The sequence below is a fragment of the Ranitomeya imitator genome, chromosome 4 (genome assembly GCF_032444005.1).
Source record: "Ranitomeya imitator isolate aRanImi1 chromosome 4, aRanImi1.pri, whole genome shotgun sequence".
Classification (NCBI taxonomy): domain Eukaryota; kingdom Metazoa; phylum Chordata; class Amphibia; order Anura; family Dendrobatidae; genus Ranitomeya; species Ranitomeya imitator.
The window spans coordinates 348662093-348686334 of NC_091285.1; the positions used below are offsets into that span (position 1 = coordinate 348662093).

The window sequence follows — 24242 nt, forward strand, 5'->3', positions numbered from 1 at the left end:
ATGTACTTTTGCGCGCTGATTGTAGCGCTATGTGACCGCTCACTGGAGCCATCTATCATGAAGAAGTCTATGGAGCATTACTTTGTCAGGTGCAGTTGCCGATTAAATAGACTCAGTGTGCTGACTATGCTGGATTCCGTCATTATAGCGCTATGGGACCGCTCACTGGAGCCATCTGTCATGAAGAGATTTATGGAGAATTCCTCTGTCATACGCAGTCGCTGACTATATGGACTCAGTGTGCTGATTGTACTGGAGTCCGGGACTGCGACATGCGCATATGAGCTACGGACAGGGATAATGTCACGGACATGTTCAGTACAATGTGCACCACTGGACAAGAGTGGGCGGTGTTTGTTTACTACTGACATGTGGACCAGCAGCCTATGAACTAGCGCGGTGAGGAGCGCTGCATGCTGGGCATATGTCGATCACATGATCTAAGATTTAGGAGCTGATTGGACTGCTCTTGTTCTGAACACGCCCACAATGCCATGACGATCGCGGATGCAGTACCCGGATTGGTGCGAGTGATATTTGTTTACATTGTGGACTTTGGGGACTTATTGGGGATTTATGAGTGTGATACAATAGCGGCGAGCGATCAGAGGTAGTTGGACTATGTTAGCGGCTAGTATATATAGGGGGCTGGCAATGTGGGACTGTTTTTATATGTGTATATGTATGTTGCACTATGATGTATTTTTTCCAGGTGTATGGAGCCACACCATTGGTTGCTTGTTAATTAATGGGTTTGGCCTAAGGGTATATAATGGTGGTTGTATTGTCTTTTAACTATGCTTGAAAAAGGTCCACGGACCGAAACGTTGCAGATGGCAGAATAAATACGGGAGCTGTTTTTTCACAATTGCTAGGGCCGCGCTTAGTAACCCGATGTTTACCCTGGTTACCAGCGTAAACGTAAAAAAACAAACACTACATACTTTCCTTCCGTGTCTGTCCTCCGGCGCTGTGCTTTCCTCTGCACTGTCAGCGCCGGTCAGCCGTAAAGCAGAGCGGTGACGTCACCACTGTACTTTCCGGCTGGCCGGCGCTCACAGCCAGTGCAGCGAAGCACAGCGCCGGAGGACAGACAGCGGAAGGTAAGTATGTAGTGTTTGTTTTTTAACATTTACGCTGGTAACCAGGGTAAATATCGGGTTACTAAGCGCGGCCCTGCGCTTAGTAACCCGATGTTTACCCTGGTTACCAGTGAAGACATCGCTGAATCGGCGTCACACACGCCGATTCAGCGATGTCAGCGGGAGATCCAGCGACGAAATAAAGTTTCAAACGATCTGCTACGACGTACGATTCTCAGCGGGGTCCCTGATCGCAGTAGCGTGTCAGACACAGCGAGATCGTAACGATATCGCTGGAACGTCACGGATCGTGCCGTCCTAGCGATCAAAGTGCCACTGTGTGACGGTACCCTAAGGGTACCGTCACACTGAACGATATCGCTAGCGATCTGTGACGTTGCAGCGTCCTGGCTAGCGATATCGTTCAGTTTGACACGCAGCAGCGATCAGAATCCTGCTGTGATGTCGTTGGTCGTTGCAGAAAGTCCAGCACTTTATTTCGTCGCTGGACTTCATGCTGACTTTGCTGAATCGGCGTGCGTCACCGCTGTGCTTTCCGGCCGCTGTGCTTACACAGGGCAGAGAAGCACAGCGCCAAGGGACAGACAGCGGTAGGTAAGTATGTAGTGTTTGGTTTTTTTTTTACTTTTACGCTGGTAACCTGGGTAAACATCGGGTTACTAAGCGCGGCCCTGCGCTTAGTAACCCGATGTTTACCCTGGTTACCGGCATAGTTGGTCGCTGGAGAGCTGTCTGTGTGACAGCTCTCCAGCGACCAAACAGCGACGCTGCAGCGATCCGGATCGTTGTCGGTATCGCTGCAGCGTCGCTTAGTGTGACGGTACCTTTACATTAGCAATCAAAGCTAACTCTAATCACTAAGATTCAGCTCTTAGGCTATGTGCACACGTAGGAAATGTGGTGCAGAATTTTCTGCACTAAATCTGCATCTGCAGATTTGATGCAGTTTCTGTGCAGTTTCTATGCAGTTTCTGTGCAGTTTCTGTGCAGATTCTATGCAGTTTCTGTGCAGATTCTATGCAGTTTCTGTGCAGTTTCTGTGCAGTACAATGTAAATCAATGTGAAAAGAAAAAAGCTGTGCACATGGTGCAGAAAAATCTGCTGCAGAAACGCTGCAGAACTGCACAAAAGAAGCGACGTGCACTTCTTTGAAATCTGCAGCGTTTCTGTGCAGATTTTTCTGCACCATGTGCACAGCTTTTTTCTTTTTACATTGAGTTACATTGTACTGTAAATCACAGAGCAGTTCTGCAGCGTTTCTGCAGCAGAAAAATCTGCTGCAGTTCTGCATCAATTCTGCACTAAATCTGCATCGTGTGCACATACCCTTAATCTCTGACAGCAGCAATTACTAAATACAATCCCAGAGAGCCTTTGTCTGCCTTCCAAACACTTGATGAGATTGTGGGGTATCGATGGGTTTCCATGGCAGCCGGGGCCTATTAAAGTCACTAATTGCCACTATCTTTGTGCTCGGTAACTTTAGGATACGCTGAAAACACTGAACTATAGCAGTATATAGTAAAAGTGATCAGATGAGAGCAAGTTCAAAGTTTAAACCATAATAAAACTGTTTTAAAAATCAAGATGGCAAAATTGTTGTTTGTTTGGTACACCTCCCGTGAGAAATGCAATAAAAAGTGATCAAAACTTCACCCCAAAAGGATATCAATGAAAAGCATGAATCATAATAAAAACCAGGCCCTCATACAGTTCCATAGATACAAATAAAAAAAAAATAAAAAAAATAAAAATCATCTCATCTCTGCTGAGGACTTTACCGCACACTTTAAAAATAAGATCAACCAAACAAGGCAAGTCTTCATTATTCAACCACCACAAACCCTTTGTATACCAGACAAATGTCCAAACACCATAACCTCCCTGTCCAACATCACTGAAGGGGAACTTAATTGTCCCCTCTTCAAATCGCACCTCACCACCTGTGCGTTCGACCTCATCCCATCCCACCTCCTCCCCAACCTCATCACCACTCTTATCCCATCCCTAACCCACCTCTTCAACCTAACACTAACTTCTGGTACCTTCCCTTCTGCTTTCAAACATGCCACAATCACGCCTATCCTTAAAAAGCCAACCCTCGATCCAACTGCTATGTCCAGCAATCGCCCAATATCGCTGCTCCCATTTGCTTCCAAACTTTCCTCCAGCCTCAAATCTAAATTGCTCTTTGACAATCTACAATCTGGTTTCCGCACCCATAACTCAACTGAGACAGCCCTGACCAAACTAACTAACGACCTACTTACAGCCAAAGCTAACGGATAATACTCTATACTCCTCCTCCTAGACCGGTCCTCTGCTTTCGACACAGTTGACCACTGCCTCCTACTACAGATCCTCTCCTCCTTTGGCATCAAAGACCTCGCACTATCCTGGATCTCCTCATACCTTTCCAACCGCACATTCAGCGTCTCCCATTCCCACACTACCTCCTCATCCCACCCTCTCTCTGTTGGAGTCCCCCAAGGCTCTGTGCTAGGACTCTTCTCAATCTATACACTTGGCCTGGGGCAACTCAAAGTCCCATGGATTCCAGTACCACCTTTATGCTGATGACTCAGATCTACCTTTCTGGCCCAGACGTCACCTCTCCACTGTCCAGAATCCCGGAGTGTCTATCAGCCATATCCTCCTTCCTCTCCTCTCGCTTCCTCAAACTCAATGTGGACAAATCTGAACTCATCATCTTTCCTCCATCTCATAGATCTTCCTTACCTGACCTATCTATCTATCGCAATTAACGACATTGAGCTTTCCCCCGCACAGGAAGTCCGCTGCCTCAGAGTAACCCTGGACTCTGCCCTGTCTTTCAAACCACACATCCAAGCTCTTTCCACCTCCTGTCACCTGCAGCTCAAAAATATCTCCAGAATCCGTCCTTTCCTCAACCGTCAATCTATGCATCATCTCTTGCCTCGACTACTGCAACATCCTTTTATGTGGCCTGACTGCTAACACCATTACACCTCTCCAGTCCATTCTTAACTCTGCTGCCCGACTAATTCATCTCTCTCCTCGCTACTCCTCCGCTTCTTCCTCAGCAAATCTCTTCACTGGCCCCCATTCCCTCAGCGTACCCAGTTCAAATTACTAATACTGACCTACAAAGCCATCCATAACCTGTCTCCTCCATATATCTCTGAACTAATCTCCCAATATTTTCCCTCATGTAATCTCCGGTCTTCCTTTTCTCCACACTTATTCGCTCCTCACCCAACCGCCTCCAAGATTTCTCCCGAATATCCCCCATCCTCTGGAATTCTTTGCCCCAACATGTCCGACTATCAACCACATTCGGATCCTTCAGACGGAACCTGAAAACCCACCTCTTCAGGAAAGCCTACAGCCTGCACTGATCCTGCTGCCTCCTCATCACTACCGGAGCTACCCCCTCACCAACACCGGAGCTCCTGCAACCCTCAACCTATTGTCTCCATCCCCACCATCCTGTAGAATGTAAGCCCGCAAGGGCAGGGTTCTCACACCTCTGTATCAGTCCGTCATTGTTAGTTTGTTTAAGTGATATCTGTAACTTGTATGTAACCCCTTCTCATGTACAGCACCATGGAATCAATGGTGCTATATAAATAATAATAATGGGTCTCAGAAAATGGCTACACTGAATTTAACCACTAAAATAAAATAGAAAAACCAACGTACAGTACAAATTTGGCATTGCTGTAATCTTACTGCCTTGAAGAACCATGTTGCCAGGCCAATTTTACTGCTGAACAATGAATACCATAAAATAAAACCCAAAAACCAAATGGAATTGTGTTTTTTTTTTTTTAAATTCACGCTTGGAATTCCCTCCCCCCATGTTTAGCATGAGAAGATAAAATTAATGGTGTCATTCAAAACTACAACTGTGTCTGCAAAAAACATACCTTCATATGGTTATGTAGATGCAAAAATAGTTATGATTTAGGGAAGGGTAGGAAATAGTGATCAGAAAACGTGCTTGGATAAGGGGTTACCTGAGCATGGTTGGGTGCTAACAGAGTGTCTTTGGAGTGCTTGAATAATATGTTCAAGTCCCCGTGGCTGCATGTCTCATGGCTGTTCCACAACGCAGCACATACAGGGTTTACTAGGTAAATCCATGCATGTGTTGCGTTGTGGTACAGCCATGAGATACTCTGTTAGCACCCGACCATGCTCAGGTAACCCTTTATCCAAGCACGTCTTCTGATCACTATTTCCTACCCTTCCATAAATCATAACTATTTTCTGCATCTACCGTATTTTCCGGCGTATAAGACGACCCCCAACTTTTCCAGTTAAAATATAAAATCTTCTCAAAAGTTGGGGGTTGTCTTATATGCCGGGTGTCGTCTTATAGGGTGGGTGCGGAGCAATTTGCGGTCGACGTATATAGTGGGGGGGAGTTGTCCCGATGACGAGGAAGGAAGGTGTAAGTGAAGCAAACTGTCAGCGTCTGGGATGCCAGGGGTATGCAAATAAGAGAGAGAGCGGTGCTGTGCCTAGAAAAACACTCCTCTTTCACTCATCTGGCTCGCCCTTGTATCCTATTATCTCCTTCTCTGCCTCTGCTTCACTTACACCTTCCCGGTGAGGTGCCCCCTCACCTCGTCATTGGGACCGCTCCCCCCACAATATGCGGCGACCGCAGATTACTCTGCACCTGCCCTATAAGACGACACCTGGCGTATAAGACGATACCCGACTTTTGAGAAGATTTTCAGGGGTTAAAAAGTAGTCTTATACGCCAGAAAATACAGTACTTCTCGTCCAAAAGAGCATCACAAGGAATTCCAGTCCGTGTAAATCCATTCACACAACTCGTCAACCATGTCAATAATCTGTGGCTGCAGGACGGGATCCCAGAGAACAGACTCTGACCTGATGGGATCTGCGGCTCTTCATCTTAACCGTCCTGGTGCAACATCCCATGTACGTCATGTCACAACAATGACGTCACACCAGGCAGGCTAATAAGACAACAGAGGAGGCGCGGATGTCGGGAAGCGGTTCTCAGGGCTCCTGTCCAGTGCCCACAGATTACTGAGGTGGTCGAATAACCAGGTCCTACGAATTGATTTCCACCAACTCTACCAAAGAATGATGTTGTTAGTGCAGATCATTAGACACAAGGTTGAGCCCTCATTGCGGGTCTAACACAAGTCCAGAAATTCACCTTCATGAAATTGTCCTTAAGATAGGTCAACATTGCATCTGTGCACCTCGCCTACAACATACGGCACTTTGGGTGCTTTTCCCATCGTATGTTGCAGTCTCAACCTAGCCAACCACACGGAGGTCAAGAGTATTCCTTTGGCCTCTGTCTGGCAGATACGACCTGCGTATTGTTTGTCTGTATAGGAAAGCACAGTAGACTGCATTATCCTGTACGATGGATCACGGTGCCTCGCCATCCATCCGGACTGTGCTTGCACCCAACAGTGTGCTGCACTTTATGTACATGCTTAGTAGTGGGGGATTAAAGGGAACCTGTCACCCCCAAAATGGAAGATGAGCTAAGCCCATCAGCATCAGGGGCTTATCTGCAGCATTCTGTAATGCTGTAGATAAGCCCCTGATGTTTCCTGAAAGATGAGAAAAAGAGGTCATTATACTCACCCAGGGGCGATCCCACTGCGGTCCGGGGCCTCCCATCTTCATAGGATGACATTCTCTTCTTGACTTCTTGCTGCGGCTCCGGCGCAGGCGTACTTTGTTTGTCCTGTTGAGGGAAGAGCAAAGTACTGCAGTGCGCAGGGAAAGGTCAGAGAGGCCCAGCGCCTGCGCACTGCAGTACTTTGCTCTGCCCTCAACAGGACAAAGTACGCCTGCGCCGGAGCGAGAAGACAAGAAGAGGACATCATCGTAAGAAGCTGGGAGGCCCCGGAGCGCGAAGCCCATCATACCGGGACCGCCCCTGAGTGAGTATAATCTAACCTCTCTTTCTCATCTTTCAGGATACATCGGGGGCTTATCTACAGCATTCCAGAATGCTGTACATAAGCCCCTGATGCAGGTTCCCTTTAATCTGTGCTGCAGTTTATGTACCTGCTCAGTAGGGGGCAGTGCTGTGGGTTACTGACTCTAGCCATGCATTGAAGGTGACTGCACTTTTACACCAGCAGAGGTTTTACAGTGGAAATAAATAGGAAAAGTCTCTTTCTCAGTCATGTTGTGGCGCAGCCCTGCAGATGGGTAGCACCGATCACCGGCGGAGGGCCGTCTGCTCACCATGGTGGGGCTCAGTAGCGCCCCCTCTATGCAGCCATCCATGGCTTTCCTTCTCAGCTGAGACGCATTCTTCACATCAGTAAACAGAAGCATGGTCGCTGTATACGGAGGGAAGAGCTCCAGGGGAAAGGGCGCATCCATCATGGCTCCCTGCAGAGAAGGGATGGAGCAGAGCGTTTACATCACGATCACTATAGGGCGCTCAGCCCCATCATGCCCGCATACACTGAGAGGTCACGTGACCGCAGCCGTCCGCACACGTGGTGTATTGTACAGCCGCCCCCACCTCCCGTCCAGCGCTGCACACTCGGCTCCGGGATACACAGGTGCTGAGAGAAGCGGCAGCCCCTGGGTTCTGCGGGCAGTCCTAGAGAGGGCTTGTGTTTCCGCCCGGTGCTGGCTGCCTGCTGCACACTTCCGCTCGGGCAGCTGACGGCGCTGTGCGGGTGAGTGCTGCTCTGCATAGTTCCGCTGTAGCGTGGGCTGTGCCTTCCTGGTGCCAGGAGCCATGTCCCCGTGTGAGGACCCGCAGCAATGCCTGTGTGGCGCAGTCCTCGTCCCAGTCTGTGCTGCCATTCCTTGCAATAGGCACTGGCCTGAGCTAAGCATGGCCCAGCCTGGTAACCCCTGAGGTGCCGGCCCACATCACACTGGATAGAGTGTGATCAGTATTTTGCTCTCCAACCCAGAATCTCTTCTTAAAGGGGTTGTCCAGGCCCACCTGCCATGTGCACACTGCCGCCTCACAACGACTCTCCTGTGTTCCTTGTGTATAGGGGCAGTCCTACCCGCCGGCTGCATGCTGGCTGCAATATTGGATTGAAGTTCATTCTCTGTCCTCCGTAGTACATGCCTGCACAAGGTGCAATCTTGCCTTGTGCAGGCGTGTACTATGGAGGACAGGGAATGAACTTCAATCCAATATTGCAGCCAGCGGGTAAGGAAAGGGTGAATCAAACACCCAAAAACCCCGCCTCCATGGCTGAAGATTGTTCCCTCCAAATTCAGGTGACAGTGTCCCTTTAAGCCAGTTAGTCATGATGTACAAAATTTATAAGTAACATTTCCCACATGTCTACTTTACATCTGCATCCTTTTTCAAATGTCAATTTTTTTTAGGATGTATGAAGGGCTGCGTTTAGTTTCTTTAGGGGCCTAGTCAGATTTAAATGGACACATGTAAAGCGCCATGGAATAAATGGCGCTATAACAATAAATAATAATTTTAAAAACCTCACCACTCCAATACTTCAAAGCTGCTGTCAGGAATTCTTTGTAACCCTTCAGGTGCTACACTGGAACTCAAAGAGGAGCAATGGCAGAAGAAAATTGACCCCTGCAATTTGTTACCCATTTTCTTCTGAGCTCTCTGACTCTGATACCCCATATGTGGTGAGAAACCTCTGGACAAATGGCAGGGATCAGAAGGGGAAAAAGCAACATTTGAATTTTGAACACAAATTTGGCTTAAATAGATTGTGGGCACCCTGTCTCATTTGCACAGTCCCTTAGGCTGCGTGTCCACGATCAGGATGGCCGGCGGTATCGTCGGAGCGGCTTTGCCGCTCTGCGCTAAGCCCCGCCCCCTTCTGGGACGCGATGATGCCGGATGTGTTCACAGCACACATCCGGCATCATCGCACTCATCGCATAGGGCCCTGTGCTATATCTTGCGGCAACGCAGCGTCGCCGCAAGATATACGGACATGCTGCGATCTGAAAAGACGCGCAGCATGTCCGGAGTCGCAGGGCCGCCGCGTGCGTGTTACCACGCATAGTGGAGACGGGATTTCATTAAATCCCCTCCACTATGCTGTAACATCTGGACGCTGCGTGTCTGACGCTGCGGCTCTATGCAGCGTCAGACACGCAGCGTTTCCTGCACGTGGAAACATACCCTAAGATGCCAAAACAGCAGAAACTCCACACAAGTGACCCCATTTTGGTAACTAGAGTGAGTATTAGTTTATCATATTGTCAGTTTTCATTTTTTTCCACAAATATTGCTTTAGCCTCACTTTTTTTTTTACTTTTGAAAGGGGTAACCAGAAAAAGTGGACCACACTTTGTCACCCACTTTCTTCTGAGCATGTAGTCAAAAAGTTCTGTTTTAACACACAGCAGGGCTCAGAAGGGAAGAAGTGACATTTGGTAGTGCAAATTTGCTTTGAAGAGACTGCAGACCCCATGTCTTATTTGCAGAGCCCCTAAGGTCCCAAAACAGTAACATAGTAACATAGTTAGTAAGGCCGAAAAAAGACATTTGTCCATCCAGTTCAGCCTATATTCCATCATAATAAATCCCCAGATCTACGTCCTTCTACAGAACCTAATTGTATGATACAATATTGTTCTGCTCCAGGAAGACATCCAGGCCTCTCTTGAACCCCTCGACTGAGTTCGCCATCACCACCTCCTCAGGCAAGCAATTCCAGATTCTCACTGCCCTAACAGTAAAGAATCCTCTTCTATGTTGGTGGAAAAACCTTCTCTCCTCCAGACGCAAAGAATGCCCCCTTGTGCCCGTCACCTTCCTTGGTATAAACAGATCCTCAGCGAGATATTTGCATTGTCCCCTTATATACTTATACATGGTTATTAGATCGCCCCTCAGTCGTCTTTTTTCTAGACTAAATAATCCTAATTTCGCTAATCTATCTGGGTATTGTAGTTCTCCCATCCCCTTTATTAATTTTGTTGCCCTCCTTTGTACTCTCTCTAGTTCCATTATATCCTTCCTGAGCACCGGTGACCAAAACTGGACACAGTACTCCATGTGCGGTCTAACTAGGGATTTGTACAGAGGCAGTATAATGCTCTCATCATGTGTATCCAGACCTCTCTTAATGCACCCCATGATCCTGTTTGCCTTGGCAGCTGCTGCCTGGCACTGGCTGCTCCAGGTAAGTTTATCATTAACTAGGATCCCCAAGTCCTTCTCCCTGTCAGATTTACCCAGTGGTTTCCCATTCAGTGTGTAATGGTGATATTGATTCCTTCTTCCCATGTGTATAACCTTACATTTATCATTGTTAAACCTCATCTGCCACCTTTCAGCCCAAGTTTCCAACTTATCCAGATCCATCTGTAGCAGAATACTATCTTCTCTTGTATTAACTGCTTTACATAGTTTTGTATCATCTGCAAATATCGATATTTTACTGTGTAAACCTTCTACCAGATCATTAATGAATATGTTGAAGAGAACAGGTCCCAATACTGACCCCTGCGGTACCCCACTGGTCACTATAACCCAGTTAGAGACTATACCATTTATAACCACCCTCTGCTTTCTATCACTAAGCCAGTTACTAACCCATTTACACACATTTTCACCCAGACCCAGCATTCTCATTTTGTGTACCAACCTCTTGTGCGGCACGGTATCAAACGCTTTGGAAAAATCGAGATATACCACGTCCAATGACTCACCGTGGTCCAGCCTATAGCTTACCTCTTCATAAAAACTGATTAGATTGGTTTGACAGGAGCGATTTCTCATAAACCCATGCTGATATGGAGTTAAACAGTTATTCTCATTGAGATAATCCAGAATAACATCCCTCAGAAACCCTTCAAATATTTTACCAACAATAGAGGTTAGACTTAATGGCCTATAATTTCCAGGTTCACTTTTAGAGCCCTTTTTGAATATTGGCACCACATTTGCTATGCGCCAGTCCTGCGGAACAGACCCCGTCGCTATAGAGTCCCTAAAAATAAGAAATAATGGTTTATCTATTACATTACTTAGTTCTCTTAGTACTCGTGGGTGTATGCCATCCGGACCCGGAGATTTATCTATTTTAATCTTATTTAGCCGATTTCGCACCTCTTCTTGGGTTAGATTGGTGACCCTTAATATAGGGTTTTCATTGTTTCTTGGGATTTCACCTAGCATTTCATTTTCCACCGTGAATACCGTGGAGAAGAAGGTGTTTAATATGTTAGCTTTTTCCTCGTCATCTACAACCATTCTTTCCTCACTATTTTTTAAGGGGCCTACATTTTCAGTTTTTATTCTTTTACTATTGATATAGTTGAAGAACAGTTTGGGATTAGTTTTACTCTCCTTAGCAATGTGCTTCTCTGTTTCCTTTTTGGCAGCTTTAATTAGTTTTTTAGATAAAGTATTTTTCTCCCTATAGTTTTTTAGAGCTTCAATGGTGCCATCCTGCTTTAGTAGTGCAAATGCTTTCTTTTTACTGTTAATTGCCTGTCTTACTTCTTTGTTTAGCCACATTGGGTTTTTCCTATTTCTAGTCCTTTTATTCCCACAAGGTATAAACCGCTTACACTGCCTATTTAGGATGTTCTTAAACATTTCCCATTTATTATCTGTATTCTTATTTCTGAGGATATTGTCCCAGTCTACCAGATTAAGGGCATCTCTAAGCTGGTCAAACTTTGCCTTCCTAAAGTTCAGTGTTTTTGTGACTCCCTGACAAGTCCCCCTAGTGAAAGACAGGTGAAACTGTACAATATTGTGGTCGCTATTTCCTAGATGCCCGACCACCTGCAGATTTGTTATTCTGTCAGGTCTATTAGATAGTATTAGGTCTAAAAGTGCCCAACCTCGTTTTGGAAACGAGACCTATCAAAGAATTCATCTGGGAGTGTGTTGAGCTTGTTGAACCCTTAGGTGCTTGACAGAAATTTTTAAAATTTGAAAACAAAAACTTGTAATTTTGACAATGGAAAATAGGAGAAAATGTACCCCGCAATTTGTAACCTAACTTCTCCCAAACGTGATACTTCCCGATGTGGTCAAAAACTGCTGTCTGGGCACAGGGCTAGGAAAAAAAACATCACTTTTTGATTTTTTTTTAGTGTATTTGTGATAGATTGTGAATGCTGTGTCACATTTGCAGAGACCATGACATGTGAAAGCAGCAGACCCCCCCCACCAAGAGTGACCCACAACTTTATAACACATGGCTTTGAAAACAAAAAAATACATTTTTTTTCCTACTAAAATACTGTTTCAGCACCAAATTTATATTTTCCATGAGAGGTAATAGAAGAAAATGGGGCCCCATAATTTATTACATTTCTGCTGAACTCTGATGCTCAATATGTGGTCACAAACTGCTGTATGGGCAAATGGAAAAGCATTGAAAGCAAACAGTGCTATTTCACTTTTGGAACTCAAGTGTTGCATTTACAGAGCCCATGAGGTGCCAAAAAAGCTGAAAGGCTGACCCCATTTGACAAAATAAATCCCATAATGAATTAATCAATTGGTGTAGTGAGCATCTTAACCCTTTCCCGACATGTGCAGTACATGTACGCCGCCGCCGCGATCTGGCACGCATTTCATGTCTGTGAAAGCTGATGCCCGTGAAAGCTGATGCCCTGCAGCAACTCCCACTATCGGTGCCTGCACAGATCGCTGGTGTTTAACCCCTTTGATGCTGCTGTCAATGGTGACAGTGACATCAAGGAGCATCGCAAAGGGAGGAAGCTCCCTGTCTGCTCTCATAGGCACAACGCAATGGCGAAAGCATTGTGCTGATGGTCTCCATGGTGATCCCTTGCCAGAAGATAGCCGCGGCGCCCTTCAGGGTCTTGACGGGAAGCTGGCAGAAGCATTGCAGAGTATAAGATCAGCAATCTGTCACTATACAGTGATGTCCCATCCTAGCACAATGTAAAAAAGTGAAATAAAAAATCCCCAAATAAAGCACAAAATAAGATACTGATCCAATACATTTTTAATGTAAATAAAAGGAAGAAAATTTCCAAATCCACGATCTCCAACTGGATCAAGAGAGCAAATACTAAGGTATACCAGATCCAGGGCCTTCTATCTATGGAGAAGTTCACGGCTCGCTCCACTAGAGCAGTATCTGACTCCTGGGCTGAGAAAGCCAGTACTTCCATCAAGCAGACTTGCAGAACTGCTACCTGGTCTTCAGTCCATGCGTTCTCCTGACATTACAGACTGGATTTAATGTCTGTTAAAGGGAACCTGTCACCCCCAAAATCGAAGGTGAGCTAAGCCCACCGGCATCAGGGGCTTATCTACAGCATTCTGGAATGCTGTAGATAAGCCCCCGATGTATCCTAAAAGATGAGAAAAAGAGGTTAGATTATCCTCACCCAGGGGCGGTCCCGCTGCGGTCCGGCCCGGGGCCTCCCATCTTCTTATGATGACGTTCTCTTCTTGTCTTCACGCTGTGGCTCTGGCGCAGGCATACTTTATCTCTCCTGTTGAGGGAAGAGCAAAGTACTGCAGTGCACAGACGCCAGGAAAGGTCAGAGAGGCCCAGTGCCTGCGCACTGCAACACTTTTTCTCTGCCCTCAACAGGGCAGACAAAGTACGCCTGCGCCTGAGCTGCAGCGTGAAAACAAGAAGAGGACGTAATCTGGTGAAGATAGGAGGCACCTGACCGGACCGCGACGCCCATCTGACGGGACCGGGACCGCCCCTGGGTGAGTATAATCTAACCTTTTTCTCATCTTTTAGGATACATCGGCGCTTATCTACAGCATTACAGAATGCTGTAGATAAGCCCCTGATGCTGGTGGGCTTAGCGCACCTTCGATTTTGGGGGTGACCGGTTCCCTTTAAAGATTTAGCCTTTGGGATAAAGGTCCTCCCGGCTTTTGTTCCTCCCTAACGTTACTCTTGGGTATTCCTCCGGTGTGCTGTCGTGGGGGGTTATTAGAGAAAATAGAATTAGACTTACCGGTAATTCAGTTTTTAATAACCCACCACAACAGCACGGGAAATTCTCTCCCCTTGCTTAGTATTTCTTGCATTATTCAAAGAAGGATAATAAAATCTAATTTGAAGCATTCAGACTCTTGTGGTCCTTCATAATAACACCGAAGAGAGGATGTTGGAGGTGCTATTTGACCTTTGTGCTTCCTGTCCCTATTAAGAATGGGGTTACATCCTCTGGTGTGCTGTCGTGGTGGGTTATTAGAAACCAAATTACCAGTAAGTCTACACTGCGTGCAGAATTATTAGGCAAGTTTTTTTTTAGATCACATGATACTTTTTATACATGTTGTCCTACTCCAAGCTGTTCAGGCTTGAGAGCTAACCACCAATTAGGTAAATCAGGTGATGTGCATCTCTGTAATGAGGAGGGTTGTTGTCTAATGACATCAAAACCCTATATAAGGTGTGCTTAATTATTAGGCAACTTCCTTTCCTTTGGCAAAATGGGTCAGAAGAGAGATTTGACGGGCTCTGAAAAGTCCAAAATTGTGAGATGTCTTGCAGAGGGATGCAGCAGTGTTGAAATTACCAAACTTTTGAAGCGTGATCACCGAACAATCAAGCAATTCATAGCAAATGGCCAACAGGGTCACAAGAAGTGTGTTGGGCAAAAATGGTGCAAACTAACTGCCCATGAATTGAGGAAAATCAAGCGTGAAGCTGCCAAGATGCCATTTGCCACCAGTTTTGCCATATTTCAGAGCTGCAACGTTACTGGAGTATCAAAAAGCACAAGGTGTGCGATACTCAGGGACATGGCCAAGGTAAGGAAGGCTGAAAAACTACCACCTTTGAACAAGAAACATAAGATAAAATGTCAAGACTGGGCCAAGAAATATCTTAAGACTGACTTTTCAAAGGTTTTATGGACTGATGAAATGAGTGACTCTTCATGGGCCAGATGGATGGGTTAGAGGCTGGGTCAGTAAAGGGCAGAGAGCTCCACTCCGACTCAGACGCCAGCAAGGTGGAGATGGGGTACTGGTATGGGCTGGTATCATCAAAGATTAACTTGTGGGACCTTTTCGGGTTGAGGATGGAGTGAAGCTATACTGGCAGTTTTTGGAAGACAACTTCAAGCAGTGGTACAGGAAGAAGTCGGTATCGTTCAAGAAAAACATTATTTTCATGCAGGACAATGCTCCATCACATGCCTCCAAAGACTCCATAGCGTGGCTGGCCAGTAAAGGTCTCAAAGAAGAAAAAATAATGACATGGCCCCCTTGTTCACCTGATCTAAACCCCATAGAGAACCTGTGGTCCCTCATAAAATGTGAGATCTACATGGAGAGAAAACAGTGCACCTCTCGGAAAGTGTCTGGGAGGCTGTGGTGGCTGCTGCACGAAATGTTGATCGTAAACAGATCAAGCAACTGACAGAATCTATGGATGGAAGGCTGTTGAGTGTCATAATAAAGAAAGGTGGCTATATTGGTCACTCATTTTTTGGGGGTTTTGTTTTTGCATGTCAGAAATGTTTTTCTAAATTTTGTGCAGTGATATTGGTTTACATGGTGAAAATAAACAAGTGAGATGGGAATATATTTGGTTTTTATTAAGTTGCCTAATAATTCTGCACAGATGCCATACAGGTCCTTCTCAAAAAATTAGCATATAGTGTTAAATTTCATTATTTACCATAATGTAATGATTACAATTAAACTTTCATATATTATAGATTCATTATCCACCAACTGAAATTTGTCAGGTCTTTTATTGTTTTAATACTGATGATTTTGGCATACAACTCCTGATAACCCAAAAAACCTGTCTCAATAAATTAGCATATCAAGAAAAGGTTCTCTAAACGACCTATTACCCTAATCTTCTGAATCAACTAATTAACTCTAAACACATGCAAAAGATACCTGAGGCTTTTATAAACTCCCTGCCTGGTTCATTACTCAAAACCCCCATCATGGGTAAGACTAGCGACCTGACAGATGTCAAGAAGGCCATCATTGACACCCTCAAGCAAGAGGGTAAGACCCAGAAAGAAATTTCTCAACAAATAGGCTGTTCCCAGAGTGCTGTATCAAGGCACCTCAATGGTAAGTCTGTTGGAAGGAAACAATGTGGCAGAAAACGCTGTACAACGAGAAGAGGAGACCGGACCCTGAGGAAGATTGTGGAGAAGGACCGATTCCAGACCTTGGGGAACCTGAGGAAGCAGTGGACTGAGTCTGGTGTGGAAACATCCAGAGCCACCGTGCACAGGCGTGTGCAGGAAATGGGCTACAGGTGCCGCATTCCCCAGGTAAAGCCACTTTTGAACCATAAACAGCGGCAGAGGCGCCTGACCTGGGCTACAGAGAAGCAGCACTGGACTGTTGCTAAGTGGTCCCAAGTACTTTTTTCTGATGAAAGCAAATTTTGCATGTCATTCGGAAATCAAGGTGCCAGAGTCTGGAGGAAGACTGGGGAGAAGGAAATGCCAAAATGCCTGAAGTCCAGTGTCAAGTACCCACAGTCAGTGATGGTGTGGGGTGCCATGTCAGCTGCTGGTGTTGGTCCACTGTGTTTCATCAAGGGCAGGGTCAATACAGCTAGCTATCAGTAGATTTTGGAGCACTTCATGCTTCCATCGGCTGAAATGCTTTATGGAGATGAAGATTTCATTTTTCAGCACGACCTGGCACCTGCTCACAGTGCCAAAACCACTGGTAAATGGTTTACTGACCATGGTATTACTGTGCTCAATTGGCCTGCCAACTCTCCTGACCTGAACCCCATAGAGAATCTGTGGGATATTGTGAAGAGAAAGTTGAGAGACGCAAGACCCAACACTCTGGATGAGCTTAAGGCCGCTATTGAAGCATCCTGGGCCTCCATAACATCTCAGCAGTGTCACAGGCTGATTGCCTCCATGCCACGCCGCATTGAAGCAGTCATTTCTGCCAAAGGCTTCCCGACCAAGTATTGAGTGCATAACTGAACATTATTATTTGTTGGTTTTTTTGTTTGTTATTAAAAAACACTTTTATTTGATTGGATGGGTGAAATATGCTAATTTATTGAGACAGGTTTTTTGGGTTATCAGGAGTTGTATGCCAAAATCATCAGTATTAAAACAATAAAAGACCTGACAAATTTCAGTTGGTGGATAATGAATCTATAATATATGAAAGTTTAATTGTAATCATTACATTATGGTAAATAATGAAATTTAACACTATATGCTAATTTTTTGAGAAGGACCTGTATATCTAGCGAGGGGCAGTAACCCTGACGAAGAGGGACGGAGTCCCTTCACTGCTGCTCACTAGATATATGGCATCCAGGGACGCCACCGTCCACCTATCTCCTGATAGCTAGCTGCATTGACCCTGCCCTTGATGAAACACAGTGGACCAACACCAGCAGCTGACATGGCACCCCACACCATCACTGACTGTGGGTACTTGACACTGGACTTCAGGCATTTTGGCATTTCCTTCTCCCCAGTCTTCCTCCAGACTCTGGCACCTTGATTTCCGAATGACATGCAAAATTTGCTTTCATCAGAAAAAAGTACTTGGGACCACTTAGCAACAGTCCAGTGCTGCTTCTCTGTAGCCCAGGTCAGGCGCCTCTGCCGCTGTTTATGGTTCAAAAGTGGCTTTACCTGGGGAATGCGGCACCTGTAGCCCATTTCCTGCACACGCCTGTGCACGGTGGCTCTGGATGTTTCCACACCAGACTCAGTCCACTGCTTCCTCAGGTTCCCCAAGGTCTGGAATCGGTCCTTCTCCACAATCTTCCTCAGGGTCCGGTCTCCTCTTCTCGTTGTACAGCGTTTTCTGCCACATTGTTTCCTTCCAACAGACTTACCATTGAGGTGCCTTGATACAGCACTCTGGGAACAGCCTATTTGTTGAGAAATTTCTTTCTGGGTCTTACCCTCTTGCTTGAGGGTGTCAATGATGGTCTTCTTGACATCTGTCAGGTCGCTAGTCTTACCCATGATGGGGGTTTTGAGTAATGAACCAGGCAGGGAGTTTATAAAAGCCTCAGGTATCTTTTGCATGTGTTTAGAGTTAATTAGTTGATTCAGAAGATTAGGGTAATAGGTCGTTTAGAGAACCTTTTCTTGATATGCTAACTTATTGAGACAGGTTTTTTGGGTTATCAGGAGTTGTATGCCAAAATCATCAGTATTAAAACAATAAAAGACCTGACAAATTTCAGTTGGTGGATAATGAATCTATAATATATGAAAGTTTAATTGTAATCATTACATTATGGTAAATAATGAAATTTAACACTATATGCTAATTTTTTGAGAAGGACCTGTATATCTAGCGAGGGGCAGTAACCCTGACGAAGAGGGACGGAGTCCCTTCACTGCTGCTCACTAGATATATGGCATCCAGGGACGCCACCGGCCGGGGCGCTTCTGGCTCTGCACGTCTTTCAGCTGTACCTGCCGCCTGGGTATTTGGCATCCTGTACTGCAGCACCTACAATTCACCACACTAATCAGGACCGCATCCCACGACTCAGGGAACTAGTAAGTGTTTGTAATTCCTTACATGTGACCGCTAGCAGCAGTAATATTTATAATACTATTGGTCTAGTGGAACACAAGTCTTCTTGAATGGTAAAGCTTATTGTTTACAGCTAGACCAATATTCTTAGCGCGATACCTCCATTTTTCGCTTACTATTTTGTATTTGCGACAGAGATGGCACAGCATCTGTTTGGTATCAGCAGCTCCAGCCCTCTTGCTCTTAGCGCCAGTGTGATACGAACATTTCAATAAAAATAATCCTTCAAAATACAACTTGCCTAATAATTCTGCACACAGTGTTTTCATGTAAATCTCTGAAATGCATGATTCAGATTGAACCCCTGGCAGAAGATTCCCTATGAGATAGTTAGAGGCACTTTGGACGCCACCTGTGATCTGGCTGTGTCCATATTTTTAGGTGAGCATAAAAGCACAGACGACAAGTCCTTTTCAGAAGTGCACAAATCAACTCTGAACAGAGACTAGACTGAGTCCAGAGTGACTCTGCCTCATTATAGTGAATGGATCCCTCGGGGGATTCATCTGAATCACGTCACTCAGAGATTTAGATGGAAACCCCAAAGTAAGTGCTCATGGTAGAGCGCTGGATAAATATGATCCCAAATGTTATGTAAAATGTTCCCAATAAAATCTTCAACTCAATCCACAAAAAAAGCAAGTCCCCACTCAGGTCCGTCATCTGTTAAAGGAAATACAGGGGTTTCTTCATTACTGGTGGTACAAAGGCTCTGCAAAAGCGAAATGGCTCCTCATCCCTCAAAAGAAATTCCGCAAGTTCTTTGCTTCCAAATGCCCCCTCCCTTCTGAGATCCAGTGTGTCTAAACCACATTTAGCGCCCACATGTTTGGCATTTCTGTAGTGATGAGAGCCCATGAAACTTACATGTACTGTTCACTACACTGGCAGCAATTTTCACTCCTGCTTGTTTCTGGAAAACACCCATGTAGTCAAAATTGTCACTACATCTGTAGATAAATTCCCAAAAGGGTATAGTTTCCAAAACGGGGTCACGTGGGAGGGGGATTTTGCTTTTCTAGCACTTTTTATACACAGGTATATGGAATCCGCAAACTATTCTAGGAAAATCTGTGCTCCAGGAGGCAAAGAGTTCTGTCCCTCCCAAGTCGCTCCGTGTAAGTAAACACACTGTACAGCCACATATGGGGTATTTCTACATTCAGCAGAAATTGTGGGACAAATTTTGGTGCCAGTTTTACCCATTTCTCACTATGAAAATATAAAATTTGGGGCTAACAATCTTGGTGGTAAGAATGTGAATTACTTTTTCTTCACTACCCAACGGTATAAATTCTGTGATGCACCTGTGGTGTCAATATAACCACTGCATACCCCTAATTGAGGTGTAGTTCGTAAAATGGGGTCACTTGTGGGGGTTCTGCTGTTCTGGCACCTCAGGGGATCTACCAATGTGACATTGTACCCTCAAACCAGTGCAGCAAAATCTGCACTGTTATATGGAGCTCCTTCCCTTCTGAGCTTTGCACTGTGCCTCAAATATAATCAGAATCCTTGAAACAGAACACATAGTAAAGCATAAATCATTCTAGGCAAAAACTTTGTGTAAATCATCTATCCACTTTGTCGCTTTATGTTAATCTTGTTATTTAACTTTCAGTGTATTATTTTTGTAATAAACTTTATACATTTTTTTTATGGGATAAAGTTTGCCCTTTTTTTTTTTTTTTCTTGCGTCTTCACTGTGCCTCAATTGTAGTTTTTGACCACATATGGGGGATTTGTGTACTCAGGATAAATTGCATAACAAATTTTGGGTTCCATTTTCTCCTGTTACCCTTTTGAAAATGCAAAATGTTTATTTTTTAAATTTTCATGGCTCAGTGAAGCCCCTGGGGTTTCAAGGTGCTCACCACACATGTACATAAGTTCCCTGAGAGGTCTAGTTTCCAAAATGGGGTCACTTGTGGGGGGGAGGGGGGTTCCACGGTGTAGGGAAATCAGGGGCTCTCCAAACGGAACATGGCGTCCACTAATTATGCCAGCAAATTTTACATTCAAAAAGTGAAATGGCGCTCCTTCCCTTCAGAGACCCCCTGTGCGCCCAAACAGTTCCCCCCGCCACACACATGGGGTATCACCATGCTCAGGAGAAATTTGTGAAACAAATTGTATGGCCCCAATTTCACTTGCTACCCTTGCGAAACAACTTATTATTTTTTTTTTTTTGTGGAAAAAAAAAAAGGTACGGTAAATGTTCAGATTTTTTTTTTCTTCCACATTCCATTAATTCCTGTGAAGAATCTGAAGGGTTAATCTTCTTGAGTGTGGCTTTGAGCACCTTGAGGGGGTGGGGTGAAGTTTTTAGAATGGTGTCACTTTTGAGTATGTCATATAGGCCCCTCAAAGTCACTTCAAAATGTGATGTGTTCTCTTAAGAAAAAAAAAACATTTGCAAAACCAAAATTTTATTTTTATTTTTTTGTTGTAAAAATGAGAAATCACTGTTCAACTTTTAACCCTTGTAACTTCCTAACAAAAAGAAAAAAGTTTAAAAAATTGTGCTGATGTAAAGTAGACAGGTGGGAAATGTTGTTTATTTTGTCTGACACGTCCCTCTGATTTTAAGGGTGTAAATATTAGAAGTTTTAAAATTGCAAATTCAAAATTTTCGCAGCATTTTCAATTTGACAAGCGCAAGTCATATCAATTTTTTTTTTTTACCACTATCATGAAGTACAAAGTGACACGAAAAAACTTTCCGAATCAGTGGGATCCATTGAAGCATTCCAGAGTTAACGTATTTTTCAAACTATAAGACGCACTTTTCCCGAAAACATTTTGGAGGAAAATGGGGGTGCGTCTTATAGTCCGGATATATTTACAAGGAGTCTCATCCCAGGCTGGTGCGCGACCGTTTTGGAGATGCTCGGTGGTGCGGAAGCTCCGCCGACATTTTGTGAAAGTCCAGAGTCCCCGCATTTCCATTGCTGTAATGCGGTGGCCTCCAGGAAAATGGCCGCTGGAAGCGGGCATGTGCAGATTGAGATCTCGGGAGATGAGATCTCAATGCCGAGATCTCATTCTGATCATGCACCGCCTCCCGCTGCTAGTTTACTGGAGACCACCGTATTACAGTACTGGAAGTGCAGGGGCTCCAGGCTTTCACACAATGTCAGCGGAGCCCCTGCACCACCGAACCTGCTGCACCAGCCTGGGATGAGTCAGATCATCGCCAGACCACCGAACACCTCCTGTGACCCGCACCATCAGTGCTCCTTATCACACCCTACCCCCCTGTAAGCAGAATTTGGACTATAAAACGGACCCTCATTTGACGCATTACATTTTTTCCCCTATTTTTCTTTTGAAAATTTGGGGTGCGTCTTAGTCTGAAAAATACGGTACCTCATAAAGTGACTGAAAAAATTGGCCTGGTCAGGAAGGTGAAAACAGGCTTTTGGGTGAAGGGGTTAAACCACAAACATCAGATTTTTAGAAGATAGGGATATGAAAATAAAGAACTTTAAAGTTTTACTTTAGCCTCAAAGTTTTAATTCACACAAGAGGTAATAAAAGAAAATGGACAAGACATTTTGTCCAAAAACGGCACACACTTGTAAATGCAGTTGTCAGGTTTTTTTTTCTTTCCTGTATATAACCGCATTGATAAGAATAAAGCTTTGCTTCCTGGGTTCCTACTGGTCTCTGCTGGTTTCTATGCTTCCTCTTCTGGCAGAATTGGCCATTTAACTACTGCAGCCGATGACTGGCCGCAGTGGTGACCGATCCCTTGATTTTGCTTAGGTCACATATTAGAACAGTGATGTGTTGGTCACCATTGCTTCCAGGAATTGGCTGCAGCAGTCACATGGACATCCCTTTTGGAAGAGGAAGCATGGAGACCCAGGCATCACAATGGAGGATCTCTGGGATTGTTCAGGTGAGTGTGATTACTTTTTTGTTTTTCAGCATTTTGAGTCAGTGGGCAAACCTTTTAATCTAGTTCTTCTAATTTTTATTTTTTATTTTTCTTTTATACAGCGTTTTTGGCACTGAGGGAAACATGGACAAGTTGGAAGGTTACTATTTCTCTGCTCTGTTCAGTGGATGTTTTTTGTTGTCCAGTGTACTGTTCTCTAAAGTTACCCGAGAGCAGCGGGATCCGTACATGGATGAAATCTTCCACATTCCCCAGGCTCAGCAGTATTGTCAAGGACGTTTTCATCAGGTAAACATACTAAATATATGCAATTCCCTGCATTGGTTGAAAGGCCCATTTACAGAGGCAAATTTTTGGCCCATCAATGAGCACTAACTGACTCGTTTATTGGTCACATTGGCCGACGCACGGATGGGGACAGATCAGCCGTAAATGGGATCTTTTTGTCATACAACATCCATATTGTCTGCAGCACTTCTCGTGTTTACACAGGATGATATTCTGCCGACAACATTGATTTTTATTCTGGCATAAATGATCCAATAACCTGTCAAAACTAGATTTTTGTTTGATTAGCAGCATATTCATATGTGCCCATGATTGGGAACAAACATTTTCATCAATTCTTTTTCTCCAATTTCCAGCTTGATAAATAAACATAAAGCATGGACCAATTTTCCAAACTATATTTAACCCCTTCATGACCGGAGTTATTTTCGGGGTTTTTTTCTTCCCAGGGCCATAACTTTTTATTTTTATGTCAATAAGGCCACATGAGGGTTTGTTTTTTGTGGGATGAGTTGTACTTTTGAACAACACAATTGGTTTTCGCATCTTGTGTACTGGAAAACAAGGAAAAAAAGCCAAGTGTGGTGCAATTGCAAAAAAAAGTGCAATTCCACGATAGTTTTTTGTTTTGCTTTTGTACTATGTTCACTAAATGCTAAAACTGACCTGCCATTATGATTCTCCAGGTCATTACAAGATCATAGACACCAAATTTGTATAGGTTCTTTTTTTTTTTTTTTTATCTCCATGGTGGAAAAAAAATTCCAAAGTTTAATAAAAAACAAAACAAAATTGCACCATATTCCAATACCTATAGCATCTCCATTTTTCGTGATCTCGAGTCAGGTGAGGGCTTATGTTTTGCGTGCTGAGCTGCCGTTTTTAAACATACCACTTTGGTGCAGACACGATGTTTTGATCGCCCATAATTGCACTGTTGCGGCGACCCAAAAAAGGAAAAAGAAAACTGGCATTTTGACTTTCTCTCGTTGCGCAGTTTAGCGATCAGGTTAATTATTTTTTTTTATTGACAGATCGGGCGATTCTGAATGCAATTCTAATACCAACGCATGGAAGATATATGTCTGTCTGCCTGACGCTTTTTATTAGATGTTTTCTCTGAAACATTACAGTTTTGGATTAGAACATAGGTAGTTATAATGAGGGAGCCTATTAAAATTTCATGCTAATTGTGGTTAGGGCAGCATGATTCTGCTGACAGGTCTCATTGAAACTTCTTCACTGACATGAACCAAATGCTTTTTGTAGTATCCAGATTTGTAGAGAATGAGTCCATCTCTATTCTTACTGTAATTATTACCTATATTTTCATTATATAGCCATTCCTAAGCAATTCCTATAATGTCAAATACTCTTCTCATGTAGCATGTCTTGGCTGTTTTGTAAGATGTTGAATGCTGGCACTCATAGTGACATTCGCATGTATCCTTG

General features: G+C 44.4%; 2 protein-coding genes across 2 annotated transcripts in view; one reads left to right on the forward strand and one right to left on the reverse strand.

Moving 5' to 3' along the window:
• The window catches only part of TPRKB (TP53RK binding protein), a 20383-nt gene extending 12627 nt beyond the window's left edge, over window positions 1–7756 (reverse strand). Inside the window, exons 1-2 of the mRNA XM_069764994.1 lie at window positions 7628–7756; window positions 7342–7491 (exon numbers count right to left, since the gene is read on the reverse strand). Of these exons, the coding sequence (XP_069621095.1) occupies window positions 7342–7485 (144 nt within the window). The 5' untranslated portion in view covers window positions 7486–7491; window positions 7628–7756. The remainder of the gene's footprint in view (window positions 1–7341; window positions 7492–7627) is intronic.
• Window positions 7655–24242, forward strand: part of ALG10 (ALG10 alpha-1,2-glucosyltransferase) — a 26889-nt gene continuing 10301 nt past the window's right edge. Inside the window, exons 1-2 of the mRNA XM_069764993.1 lie at window positions 7655–7787; window positions 22604–22790. Of these exons, the coding sequence (XP_069621094.1) occupies window positions 22626–22790 (165 nt within the window). The 5' untranslated portion in view covers window positions 7655–7787; window positions 22604–22625. The remainder of the gene's footprint in view (window positions 7788–22603; window positions 22791–24242) is intronic.